Below are 13,810 nucleotides of genomic sequence, written 5' to 3'. Positions count from 1 at the left end.
TAGCTTGCGCCAACAGTTGTACACGGAAGCAGCTCCGAGAAGATGACGTAAGATGTCGGCGTTGCGCATGCGCCAGTGAGTCTCGTGAAAACCAGCGTTTTTTTACAGGAGCAAAGGAAGCAAAGTTTCCTTACTTTAGCAAAGGAAAACCAGTCTCCTCTTGGCTTATATCGAAATCCTCTGACATTCTTCTTTACAAATCCTCGTTTTGTACTTCTAATTAGTGACTGTTGTTTTGTTTTGATCTCTCTGCTGCGCTTCCGTGTTCGTCACATATGAGCGGCGCATGCGCAAAGCCGACTTCCATACGTCATCCTCCCGGAACTGCTTCTGTGTACAACTGTTGGCGCAAGCTAGATTAAAGTGATTATTACGTTTTGAATATGGATATTTTTCTTACATAAATGCATCGATTCGCTACAGGAGGCCTTTGTTCACCCCCCGGAGCCGTATGAGACACTTTTTATTATGAATGGATGCGCTTTATTTCACTTTTTTTGGACTGATGCACTGCAACACCCGCTGACTGCCATTAAACAGCTTGGAAGATCAAAGACAATTTTTAATATAACTCCGACTGGATTCGTCTGAAAGAAGAAAGTCATATACACCTAGGATGCCTTGAGGGTGAGTACTTCATGGGCTAATTTTCATTTTTGGGTGAACTAACCCTTTAACTGCGTAAAAAAAATCGCGTTATTTCTTCCTAACTAATTATTTAATTAATGTGTTAAATTGGCAGCCCTATTCCTTTTATTATAAACTGAAAAAACTGCTTTATTCAAGCAAGAAGAAACATATCATCTGCCTGTCCTGTGTGTTTCTTACCTTCTTTAGTGGGAGGGTAGGCATTAGTGAGGAACCTGAAGTTGCCTTTGTTGTACCAGTTGATTATGGACATATTGCCTCTCATCTTAATGTGAGACTGGCCACGTTGCTGTGGAGCCTCGGTATTGATCAGCATAGACTGAGGAAGACCTGTACAATCGCTCTTCCTGGTGCTCAACAACCCGCAGCAGTAGATGCCTGCAGGAGAGGAAGAAAAAAATTAAAGAACAAAAATAAAAAAATCCATCAGGCTGAGAATGAATATTTAGCCTGAGCGCTCAGTTTATGGCACAAGTGTTCACATTTGAATGCTGATCGGATGAATAGAGGTCACATGAATAGACCCCTGCATGTGTGATCTATGAAGCTGTGAGCAGATGTCTTCTCCACAGCACTGCCGGATGCTGCAGCCTCTCTGAAAGTGGCCTAGAAATCTGATTGAGATATGATGATTATTCATCCTCCCCGCAAAGGGGACAATTGTGTGACTAATCTTTCCTTGAAGACTTTCTTCTCCATCCTATATACTTATACAATGAACAAAGTGCTGTCAAATGTCCAGTAGGATTCACTCAGGAGTGTTTGGACAACTTTTAACTAAATCAATGTTATCTGAAATAAAATAAAATAAATAAATTATCTTCGGCCTGCATCCTCGTGCCTACGGCTGAATCACAGCTGTGCTGATAAACAGCCATATTGTTTTTCGATACCATTTTTCTACAAAGAAAAACTATGTAAAAACCATCAAAAGTCACTGCTTTACGTGAACTCTCTGAACAAACCAATTCATTGAACTGGACATATGTTGTACAGCTGAGTGATATCCTGTTCACTCTTTGTATGAATAATAGACCATTTGTCAGATATCCATTGTGCTGTTTTGCTCAAGCATTCAAGCTTGTTTGTTTTTCAGCATGTGTTTGTAATGGTGAACAGTTCTGCTGGATTCAGTTCAGTGAAGGATTCATTGAACTTATTCAAATAAAATAACTTGTCTCTTATAGCATTCATCAAAAGAACTGACACATAATAGTATTTTTATTTCTCATAATAGTAATTTGTTTATGAATCGGACATGTTGTATGATGTTTTTGCTTGCAGCCCACTAGGACAATTCAATAGAAATTAATTTCTTTCCATTATTAAAAGAATGCAAAAATAAATATGATTTATGCAAAAATAAATTTTACTTTGCTGTGGCACTTAATTGTGAAGTTGCAATCATGACATTAAAAAAACACAATGTTGCGATTTACAATGTTACTTTTGAAAAAAAGCTACGCTGCTTTGAAAACAACTGAGCTACTGTCACGCTATTGAAAAGTCACTACTTTTAGTTTATTACTCCCTAGAACAGTACTGTATGAGGCTATGGATGAAGCTGATATAAAAATTCTACACGACATCCAATTATGACCTAGTTCTCTAATAATGTGAAATGTTTTGATTCAAATGTAGAGAGAAAAAAAGAAGCTGGCCACTAGCTTTATCCATTCTAGCTGTATTAACACTCACTCCTTGCGGCCCAGCTGGAGGCTTTCAAATAATCTTTGAGTATGAAACACGCGTTTGCTTTGAGAACTCAAGGTCAACTTCCTCTCACTCTCCCCATTTATTCCTTGCCACAGGATACTGTCACCGTGTAATTAAAAACTGCAGGGGATGAGGAACATCAGATGGAGAGAAGATTAAAGAGACGGAAAAAAAAGAAGCAAACCAAAGCCAAGGCAGAATTCACTAAAAGAAGTAGAGCAGATAATGATGCAAAGAACTGACAGATGCAGCACTGTTGCACATGAGTTACAGCACCTACCCTGTTTCTCAAATTCCTGAAACAAGTTTAGACTTGTGATGCTTGGGCCAGTGAAGATGATTGCATTACGGCCAGCCAGATTCTGACAGAGCTGCTTGGCCACCAGACTGTGAAGCTGGGGTTTATTTTTCAACGTGTCCAAACCATCTGGACCTGGACCCTCCTTTAGATGAACATAGATCTGGTAAAGAAGAAAGAATTTAAAGCTGCTTAAACAATAAATCAGAATTGACATTATTTACTTTCCATTATTATATATATAATTATATATAATATATATAATTATATAATATATATAATTATTCATTAATAATTTACATTTCACTGGATATTATGGTGAATGATTTGGCATTCTGAGATCTCTGATATCTCTTATCACTATCTAATCAATCTAATCTTTTTCTTAAATAAACTTCAATATTCACTACGATTTAAAAGTTTGAGGTGAGTATGTTTTTTTTAAAGAAATGAATGCTTTTATTCAGCAAAGATGCATTAAATGATCAAAAGTGACAGTAAAAACATTTATATTGTTACAAAAGATTTCTATTTCAAATAAATGCTGTTCTTTTATTCATCAAAGTATCCTGAAAAAATGTATCACAGTTTCCACAAAAATGTTTTCAAAATTAATAATAATAAACAAATGTTGGTCACACTTTATATTAAGTGGCCTTAACTACTATGTACTTACATCAAAACATAAGTACAATGTACTTATTATGTTCATATTGTAGTGCAAAACACTTTTGCTGCTATTGAGGTGGGATATGGGTAAGGTTAGGGACAGGTTAGGGACAGGTTAGGTGGTATGGGTAGGTTTAAGGGTGGGTTAAGGTGTAAGGGATGGGTCAACAATGGTGTAATTATAAATGTAATTACAGATGTAATTAAATGCAGGTATTTTTTTTAAATATTAGTACAATGTAAAAACATGCATGAACACAATAAGTGCATTGTACCAAATGATTAATTTAAATGTAAGTACATAGTAGTTAAGGCCACTTAACATAAAGTGGGACCCACATGTTTCTTGAGCGCCAAATCAGCATATTAGAATGACTTCTGAAGGGTCATGTGACACTGAAGACTGCAGTAATGGCTGCTGAAAATTCAGTTTTGCCATCACAGGAATTAATTACTTTAAACTGTAATATTATTTCACAGTATTACTGTTTTACTGTATTTTGACCACATACATGCAGCCTTGGTGAGCATAAGAGACTTATTTCAAAAACATTAAAAACAAAACAAATCTTACAGACCCTAAACTTTTGAATGGTAGTGCACAGTACATCAAAAATACTGAAGTAAGGACAATAAATTCTGTTATCTGTTTGGTTTACTCCCCAAAGGCGCATAGCAGTTATTTTCTCTAACAGGCACAGACCAAGAGAATTATGTTAAGTGGTCTGGGCTTTCGTTTTCTTTGTTGACTCTATAAATGATATTTTATTGATTCCATCTGCTTCTCTGTAGTAATTTATTTAAATTTGTAATTTATTTGCGTTAACAAATATCACAGAATTGTGTAAAATTGCTTTGTTTGTGGCAACAGAGTGGCAAAATATTTTCAATAAATACTTTCTCATTAGAAACAATGTGACATAACATCTTGGGGCAGTTGATAAATTTTTTGTGGGATATCCTCCTGTGCTTTCCCTGTGGGAGCGTGTGTGCATTCACCTGACAGATGAAACCAGTGGAGCTGCACTGTCGCACCCACAGGCTGAACTTTCTCTTCTTCCTCTTGCGCAGCTCCCTCTCTGTACATGTGGTAATGAACACGGGGTCCTCATCAATCAAGGGCTCATGGAGGACCTGAGGGAAAGCAGCATGTCTCATATGAAAATTCCACCATGATAACACTTCAAACACATCATTTGTTAATGCAAAGTTGCTTTTCAAACTTTTTATGTTCCCTGCAGGAGGTGCACGCTGAAATCTTGATGAAGATCCTGGGAAAAGATGTTGGCTTGTCAAGTCAGGTATGATAGATCTGTTAAACCTAACCAGCCATGTTCCCTATAGATATCATAATATGTTTATTTTAAGCAGTGTTTGACTCAGTAAACCCTCTTTTAGAGCTGAAGCAGTTAAACAGGGCATGTGTGGCTGTGCTGAATGCCTTCTTGTTTGCCAATAGGGGATAAGAACCAAACCCACACTGTGGCAGTCAAAGTGGGCTGGTTGGCACACATTGTCAAGGTGATATAACCATGGCACTGGAAGAGCTGAGAGACGCAGATGGTGTTTAGTTTACTCATGGCAGGCGAGTAATTGAGGGGTGTCTCTGAGATGGGTCACATAAAGGCCTCATGAAATGCAAATTTGATTTAGGAGCTGAAGCTGATTCATTAAAATCTACTGGTAGAAATACCAAGCTAAGATGCAGGTTAATGACAACCATAAAAGGATAGTTCACCAGCATTGAGGGTTTCATACTGGTTACTAAATTTAAATGAGGATACTAAATTTTCAATTTTGGAGTAAACTATCCCTTTAATATAAATAAGTTGTAAATGTAGAAGTTGACAACCTATTCCACCATGGCAGATTATTAATTTTACTTGAAGTCCAAAAAGAACCTAAAAATGTCTCAAAAGAGCACTTTAGTAGGAACAGGGATTAATGGGGTTTTCAAAGGGCAGGAGTTCAAAGGACCTTAATTAGAATCAGAATCAGAAAGAGCTTTATTGCCAGGTATGTTAACACATATGAGGAATTTGTTTTGGTGACAGAAGCTTCCACAGCACAAACTGAATGACAGTGACAAGATAAGACACAGATAATAAAAAGAATAAAAATAGGATAAGTAAATAGTAAATAACAAAAAAAAACACATTATACAAAGTAGACAATAGATGGTATTTGTGTGTACAGGTGTGTTATGTACAAATGCAAGGAAATGTAAAAAGAGGTATCTGTGCTAAATAAATAACTGTATAAATAGTGTTGTGTATTACACGTTTATTGCCAAGTTAGCTGTCCATGAGATGGATTGCCTGAGGGAAGAAACTGTTCTTAAGCCTGGCTGTTCTACTTAGTGCTGACCAGACAGCAACAGTTCAAAGAGGAAGTGGCCTGGGTGTGAGGGGTCCAGAATAATTTTGCCAGCTCTTTTACTCACTCTGGATGAGTGTGGTTCTTGGAGAGTGGGGAGGTTTATACCAGTGATTCGCTCAGCAGTCCGAACTATCCACTGCAATCTTCTAAGGTCTGATTTGGTAGCTGAGCTGAACTAGACAGTTATAGAAGTGCAGAGGACGGATTCAATGACTGCAGAGTAGAACTGTATCAGCAGCTCCCTCAGTTGGCGAAGGAAGTACAGCCTCTGCTGGGCCTTCTTGACAATGGAGTCTATGTGGAACTCCCACTTCAGGTCCTGAGAGATGGTGGTGCCCAGGAACATGAATGACTCCACTGTTGTTACAGTGCTGTTCATGATGGTAAGTGGGGGGAGTGCAGGGGGGTTTTCCTGAAGTCCACCATCATCTCCACTGTTTTGAGCGTGTTGAGCTCCAGGTTGTTATAACTGCACCAGACAGCCAGCTCTTTAACCTCCTTTCTGTAAACAGACTTTTCTCCATCCTGGATGAGGCCAATAAGTGTGGTGTCATCTGCAAACTTCAGGAGCTTGACAGAGGGGTCTTTAGAGGTGCAGTCGTTGGTGTAGAGGGAGAAGAGCAGTGGGGAGAGAACACATCCCTGGGGGGCGCCAGTGCTGATGGTGCAGGTGCTGGTTGAGAATTTTCCCAGCCTCACTAGCTGCTGCCTGTCTGTCAGGAAGCTGGTGATCCACTGACAGATGGAGGTCTGATGTCTGTTTAATCAGGAGAGTATCCGGGATGATGGAGTTTAAAGCGGAGCTGAAGTCCACAAACCGGATCCTCACGTAAGTCCCTGGTCTGTCCAGATGTTGTAGGATATAATACAAATGCAGTCCCATGTTGACTGCATCATCCACAGACTTGTTTGCTCGATAAGCAAACTGCAGGGGGTCCAGCAAGGGTCCAGTGATTAGCACCAAATCATCAGAAGGAGAATTACAACTTTTCTCAAAGGAAATTTCAATTTAATTTTATTTAATTTGTCTAGCTGTATAACTGTATATGTCACACTTTCCCTCGTACTAAATTACACAATCAGTCACTCAGTAAATAAATATATGTATGTATGTTCAGTGTATTCTCACATTCTTGCCTGAAGTCCTGCTGGCCACCATGAATCAAGGGGGAAATAGACCAAAAGCTAGTTACTAAAAGAAATCCCTGATGGCTGTTTAAAAGATGAATGTGCTGAGATGCATTATACCCCGTGAATTATTCATACTGTTTGAAAAACAATGTCTTGAGGAAGCGCAAATCATTTATTCTAATTTATTCTAGCCTTTAATTTGACCGAATGTAATAAATATGTTTCACTTTTGCTGAATAATGGACTGCTCAGATTCTAGCCCATATTTCAAGATTACTTCTTACAACTCAGTTCCAATTTTATGTCCCCTATCTGAAAGCAGAAGCACAGATCATTGAATCCACCGAAAACTCATTTTCCAAATGAAGAGAGGAAAAAAATGAACAAATGTAGGAGGATGTTGAAATGGCTTACTTGGCACAGCTGTGCTCATTTAGAAGTCTTCTTGTCATTTAACAGTAAACTCCCTGATGTTAGCCTGACATTTGAATGTCTGACACAATGAGCGCATTATTATTGTTATTTTATCTAACAGAAGACTACATTTAAAGTGAGATTTGGCGCTATTAGATTAACAGAATCTGCAATTACTGTCTATAAGCTTATAGCACTCTGAATCAGATATCTCACTTCATTGTTTATCATATTTATTTACAGCAATTTTGATTTAAAATAGGAGTGTCAATTTAATATGTTAGCGTAGTACAATTCATTATATAAAAAAACGTATGCATTAATCACAAGAATGTAATGTCAGTTTGTCTTCATTTAGAAGCTTTTCTCTAAATTAATTGCAATTACTCTGATTAAGTAATCAGCATATAATGTACACTACTGTTTAAAAGTTTGGGGTCAGTCAGACTTTTAAATGTTTGTGAAATAAGTCTCTCATGCTAACCAAGGCTGAATTTATTTGATCAAAAATACAGTAAAAATGGTAATATTGTGAAATAATATTACAATTACAAACAATTTTTAGCAGCCTTTACTCCAGTCTTCAGTGTCACATGATCCTTCAGAAATCATTCTAATATACTGAGTTGCTGTTTAAGAAACATTTCTCATTATTACCAGTGCTGAAAACAGTTGTGCTGCTTAATATTTTTGTGGAAACCATGATATTTCTTTTATGATTCTCTGATGATAGACAGCATTTTTTCAAAACAGAAATCTTTTATAACAATGTATGTCTGACTGTCACTTCTTATCAATTTAATGCATCCTTGCTGAGTAAAAGCATTAATTTCTTTACAAAAAAATATTACTGACCCCAAACTTTTGAACAGAAGTGTAATTAACATATTTAATTCACATCCCTTATTCAGTTTAATAATTTAATTCAATAATAATTTAATTACATATTTATTAATAATTTAATTTAAGTTCCAGACACATAAGCTGGATACATGAAGAAATGGAACCTGAGGGACTTACAAAAGAGTACAAAGAATAAAGGTCAAAATGTTGTCTTCTAAGCTTATGAATAACTCAAAATGTCTTTAAGGGCTTGAGGTATCCTTTAACTGTAACGTTTCAGAACAAGCATTTTACTAGTTTGTTTTCAGTCTAATTAGATTCAAAGTACAACAGACTTTGAGTATTGCATTCAGCAGCTCTGAAAAGTTGCAGATGTAAAAAACCCTCCAGACTTTTCAATGGCACCATAAAGCTCACAGCCTGGGGACATGTGACAGGACACCAGGCTCTCCCAATTACAGCAGAACGTGCTCTGATTTCAGCCCCAAACCCACTTTCTACTAGCACAGAAATGGAATATGTCTGCTAGTCCTAGTTTCCAAAAAGTTCATGTGAAGAGTTGGGTTGTGCACTTTCTCTTTGTACCTTCAACATATTGGTTATTGCTGATTGACTATTGAGTGATTTCTACATTTAATTGAAGTATGATCTTTACCTGTGTCTGTGAGGGCCTGAAGGATGAGGCGAAGCTCTGCTGGAGAGTTATGTGGGTATTATTTTGTAGTGACGAAAACCCCAAAGCAGAGCACTGGCCGTCAACTGCACTTACAACTTGCCACACATTTACTCAGTGCCACAGTGGCCTAATGACCCCAAAGCAAGAGAGTGTGTAATTGATTTGAGTGCAATATACAACTGTGAGTAAAAACTGTACAGGATTCTGATTTACAAAGGAAATCTGTTGTAAAAATTGTCTTGAAATTGTCTTCATTATTTCATTATTTTCATGAACAAATGGCTCTGTCATGCTTTCCAAAGCCTCACATGTTCATGCATGACACACATCTTAACCTAACCACAACATCTGCTATTCAACCAGTAGCTCATCTCCCATTACAGCTCTGAAGAAGCTTGTAAAGCAAGCTCAAACATTCCCCCAGGATAAAGACCATTGTACAGTGTATTATGTTCATTCATCTGTGCCTTTTTGTATAAACTACTTATCAAACACTAAAGAAGATCAGTTAGAGAGAGAGAGAGAGAGAGAGAGAAAACATCTCAAGAAAAATATCACAAAGTTGCTGATTATATAAACATTTTGCACAGTATGCTAAAAATAGGTAGTTGACACAATGTGTTCATGGTCTTCTTAATAACTAGTATAGATTAAAATTTATATAAATGTATAAGGTAAGCTGTATATCTTAGGTATTGTAAATGGTCCTCATTAATTATGCTTTTGCCTTTTTCACTACTTCATTAAATGGTCCTGCTGTGTGACAATATAATTTTTACATTTTTAAAATATTGCATGCATAATAATTATGAAGAATTTGAAAAAACGCTTTTTTTTTTTTTTAATTGTTTTGTGTTAAGTATAGCTGGACATGTCAACTTCCCAAAAGTATTTTATTAAAGGTCTCTATGCAAAATATGTATATACATATTTTTAATATTTTTTTAAAAGTTAGATTTATTATTTTCATGCTGGTCTGAATTTCCTTTAGTTTAAAAATTGCAGCATGATATTGATAGAGCAAACAGTTCTATGTTCATATCTGGCTTGAAATCTTTTATGGTATTAAATCGGTGTTATGTAATACAGTATGACTCTGTAGCTTAATCTAGATAATGGCCATATCGCTTCTAAAATGCATGAACTGAACAAACCAATGCTGTGTTCAAAGAGGTTTTCTTTCCACACCCAGAAGTTCTGTAGAACATCAAAATATTTTTATTTATCTCTGTGTCTACATTCAGTCTTCCAGGAGAACAGCTGCTGGAGTGCTACATAGTTTCCTAGATTAATTATTGAGAAGAAGAACCAGCAGTCCCTGTACCTTCTCTACACCTCCTTTATACAAATAAGCAAGCTGATATGAATTGATCTTATTATTTTAGATCTCACAACAGGAGGAGAATTACACCATATAGCCCTCAAACTGTCCAAGCTTTGTGTCTCAGTTTAACAATCATGTCACAGAACTGTTGGGTTTGACAAAGATCTGTTGTGGGCAAAATTAAGTATAACTTATAGCTCTTTATTGTCCCTTGGTTTATCATTCTATAATTCGATATTTTTCAAATTACTTGAGATATGTTAAATGATATGCTTTAAATAACCACAAAGTGTAAAGGATGTAAGCGAGAGCACAAAGCGTGTTATTATGTTGACCTAAATAATATAGACCTTATATAAGAATCACAGTCAGGCTAGAGTGTTGTGCCAGACATTTACCTTATACAAACAGCACTGACAGCTCGCTCTGATGAAACATTGTTTGTCAGTATCCACAAGTGTCACATCTTATTGACCCATGACATGAAATGCAAAATGTCTGTGGACTGACTTTGTGTATCTTTCATGCATCATTTTGCAGCTTGTGCCAAAGCAAAGGCAGCAACCAGATGGCCCATTTCCCCCCATGGTGACAGACAGAACTTTCTGAGCAACCACGACGGAAAGATGCGTCATTTTTCAACAGCACGGAATCTACTCAATTTGGAAAATGTTCAAATCACAACAAGAAAAAGCATTATATTCAGATTAGGATACTTTCTTCTAAAACATTATCGTGGCATTTTAATGTATTTCTCAGTATGTTTTGGTTCATTAAGCATCAGCTGATAGCATCAATCTTCCATTTTTTCATATTTGTGCAATGAAAGCTCTTTATATGACATTTAAAAACACACACGTACATGCGTCATTTAAAGATGCTCTTGGGTCACTTTGACTTGAGTGAAATGAAGCATGATATTAGTATCAGTCTATCGATCCACATGTCAAGCAGTCATGGTCTGTACAGTAAGAGATGCCAAGGATTCTCTTCACTCCTGTTTATGACAATATTTAGACTGCCATTAAATGGCAATTAGAGCAGAACATATACAATAACAGATAGAACTCTCAACCATCCTTGCTAGAAAAAAAAACACATTTTGTTATTCAGGCAGAAATGATTCCCTGCACATTATGTAAACCACAGTATTTGCAAGTCTATCTGGCATTAGCACATGATTATCTCTATCTATGATTCAGGGAGAAATATAGTGTGGCTGAAATCAAAAATGAGCCATTCTCTTTCTCTCTCCTATTCATTCATTACAGGAGTGCATATTCAGGATTTTATCACAATATATCTTTTTTTTTACTTTGTACAACTGGACTATTCCAGTCAAACTCCAGTCATGAATGATTTAATTTCATATTTAATTTCCTGGTAAGAGAAACTAGAAAACCGTTCATTTAATACTTTGTGAGACATATACTGATAAACGCTGGCATCACAATATCTTTTACATTTAGCAGGTTTGATCACATTTCTGTGTCATGACTTTAATGGAATAGTTCACCCCTCAATTTTTTTTTTTCACAAGAAGTTAATTGATGGCTGGAGTCGTGTGGATTACTTGTGGATTATTGTGATGTTTTTATCAACTGTTACTGCAGAGGATCCACGTTGAGCAAGTGATGCAAAATTTCTCCAAATCTGTTCCGACATGCACAGCATCTTTAACTGTTAAATAAATGAATAAACCATTAAGCAACATACCCTATCTGTTTTGTATTTCATTGCATTTGTTTTAGATTGCTGGGTAGGCAGTGGGACCACAAGCATTTGACTGGCAAGCATCTTTATACTGATAAGTCATGCAAAATTGATCAGGTAAACTGAGTTCATAAAAATGACTAAATGAGTGTTTGTCTATGGCATAAAAGTCTAGACAGTCAGTCAGTCGTGCGCTTGGATAAAATGTGGTGACACTTTGAATGCAAGGCATTATTAAAATTTCTTAAAATGAGATTAAGCCACCTACACTGACAGTTAATTGAATACTAAATTAAACTGGTGACTGCCTGACAGGAATGTTAAGGATTTTATCCTACAACAAATGATTGGGTCTGACATGTGCATGGTTTTAGTTTACTTTTTTTGTCCTTATTCTCATTAGTCTTTACTTATTTGTTCTCTCTACGGTCTTAATTGCCACTTGCTGGATATGTGTATAGTACATCACTTGATAAGAAAGCATTTACACCAAGTGTAAATCTCCTCTAAAAGCTGCCATCTAACCACATTAAAGTGTGAATTTCTCAGAAATAAGAGCCTCCTCTCATCTGCCTATGCAAATTACCCTCCTACCCTGATACAGAGCTAATCATACTCATAATCACAGCTGCTCTGAGTCTGGCAGAGATTAGACACTGGAAGTATCCTCAACTGGAATGAAAATCCAAATTTGGCATGCTATCTCAGTTCCTATTTTCTCTTCCCCCACGCTATGTGCAGGATTTCAAAGAGCCAGTTACTAATCACCCCTTATCCATATTTGAAGGAATTGTGTCATCTGTTGGAGCCATCTGATGAGAGAGATCAAAGTAAATCAATGTAGTCATCAAAGAGTCCCATCTGTGAGCTTAATTACTAGTGGAGCATGCAGGCCTCTCAAGGATGATGAAGCTGCATTGCATTTACATGAGGTTCGCTCATCATTAGACCAACTTACCATGCGTGTCCTGATAGTGGGGCACACTGAGGTCCTGTAGCGAGTCGCTCCATCCCTCCTCCTGCGCCTGGCCGTTGGAGGCGGAACCGGGGGGACCGCAGCTCTGACCCCTAGTTTCACCTGCTCTGGCATCGTCCGGATTTGTCTCCGTGTAGTTATCCGAATTGGAGTCTCCCGTTGTACTGTAAAAGGGGTTTTCGCTGCTGTCGTCTCCTGACTCCCCGAACACATCATCGGAAATTTGCAGGCTCTCGTAGCGAGAACGCGCTTCCTCGAGGAGCGACAGTCCCCTCCTTCCACACTCCGCCATCGTTTGTCAGTCCCGACGTAGAGCTGCTACACACAGCGAGATTCGGCATGCAAATGATTTCCTTAAAAGTGTCAAATCCGGCATACAGTCTGTTCCACCAAGTCCCTCTGCGTGCGTGCGTGCGTGCGAGCGAGCGTGTCTCGGTCCTCTGCGCGTGATGCAGCGGGCGCAGGTCTCAGTAGCGGCGTGGAAACAAAGGTGAACGCCGCGGGAGCTGTTCGTCCTTTCTGGTGCTGAAATACTCCCAGTCCTGCGGGCTGAACCCCACAACTGACCGCTCCACAAACGATCTGTGCATCCGGGTTGGGCGGCCTCCCCTCTCTGTGGAGAATGACTGAATGAATCTCCGGATTCCTTGGAAATCACCTGACTCGGTCTCCCTGCACTGTCCAATGGGATTAACCTCTGAATGAATCATAGATGTATTTGCTCTGCCATATTGTTAAAATGCCTTGTGGGCGTATTAATATTTTCCAGTTTAAATATACAATAGCATCAAACGAGATCCAGTTAGACATTTTAAAATGTAAAGCAATTTATATCATACAAATGTAAATGTATTTTTTTTGTTATTTAATAAAAGTTTAAAGTTTATAAAAGTTTATTTCAAGTTTAAATAAAATTTAAATATTGATAGTTATAGAAAACGTTATGTTAAACATTATGTTACTTGCTTGCAGCTTTCTAGTCTTATTGAGTAACTAAGTAATTTTTCACCCTATAGTTGTAAC

At 37.5% G+C, this 13,810-nt stretch overlaps 1 protein-coding gene across 1 annotated transcript in view; it reads right to left on the bottom strand.

The window, feature by feature from the left end:
- Positions 1-13,445, bottom strand: part of LOC107676556 (piggyBac transposable element-derived protein 5-like) — a 17,009-nt gene extending 3,564 nt beyond the window's left edge. The window contains exons 1-5 of the mRNA XM_016471130.1: positions 12,770-13,445; positions 8,754-8,857; positions 4,331-4,465; positions 2,645-2,825; positions 829-1,026 (exon numbers count right to left, since the gene is read on the bottom strand). Of these exons, the coding sequence (XP_016326616.1) occupies positions 829-1,026; positions 2,645-2,825; positions 4,331-4,465; positions 8,754-8,857; positions 12,770-13,079 (928 nt within the window). The 5' untranslated portion in view covers positions 13,080-13,445. The remainder of the gene's footprint in view (positions 1-828; positions 1,027-2,644; positions 2,826-4,330; positions 4,466-8,753; positions 8,858-12,769) is intronic.
- Positions 13,446-13,810: the final 365 nt, after the last annotated feature.

This window comes from Sinocyclocheilus anshuiensis, unplaced genomic scaffold (assembly GCF_001515605.1).
Source record: "Sinocyclocheilus anshuiensis isolate Anshui unplaced genomic scaffold, SAMN03320099.WGS_v1.1 scaffold204, whole genome shotgun sequence".
Classification (NCBI taxonomy): Eukaryota; Metazoa; Chordata; class Actinopteri; order Cypriniformes; family Cyprinidae; genus Sinocyclocheilus; species Sinocyclocheilus anshuiensis.
This window is presented reverse-complemented; position numbering and strand designations above follow the sequence as displayed.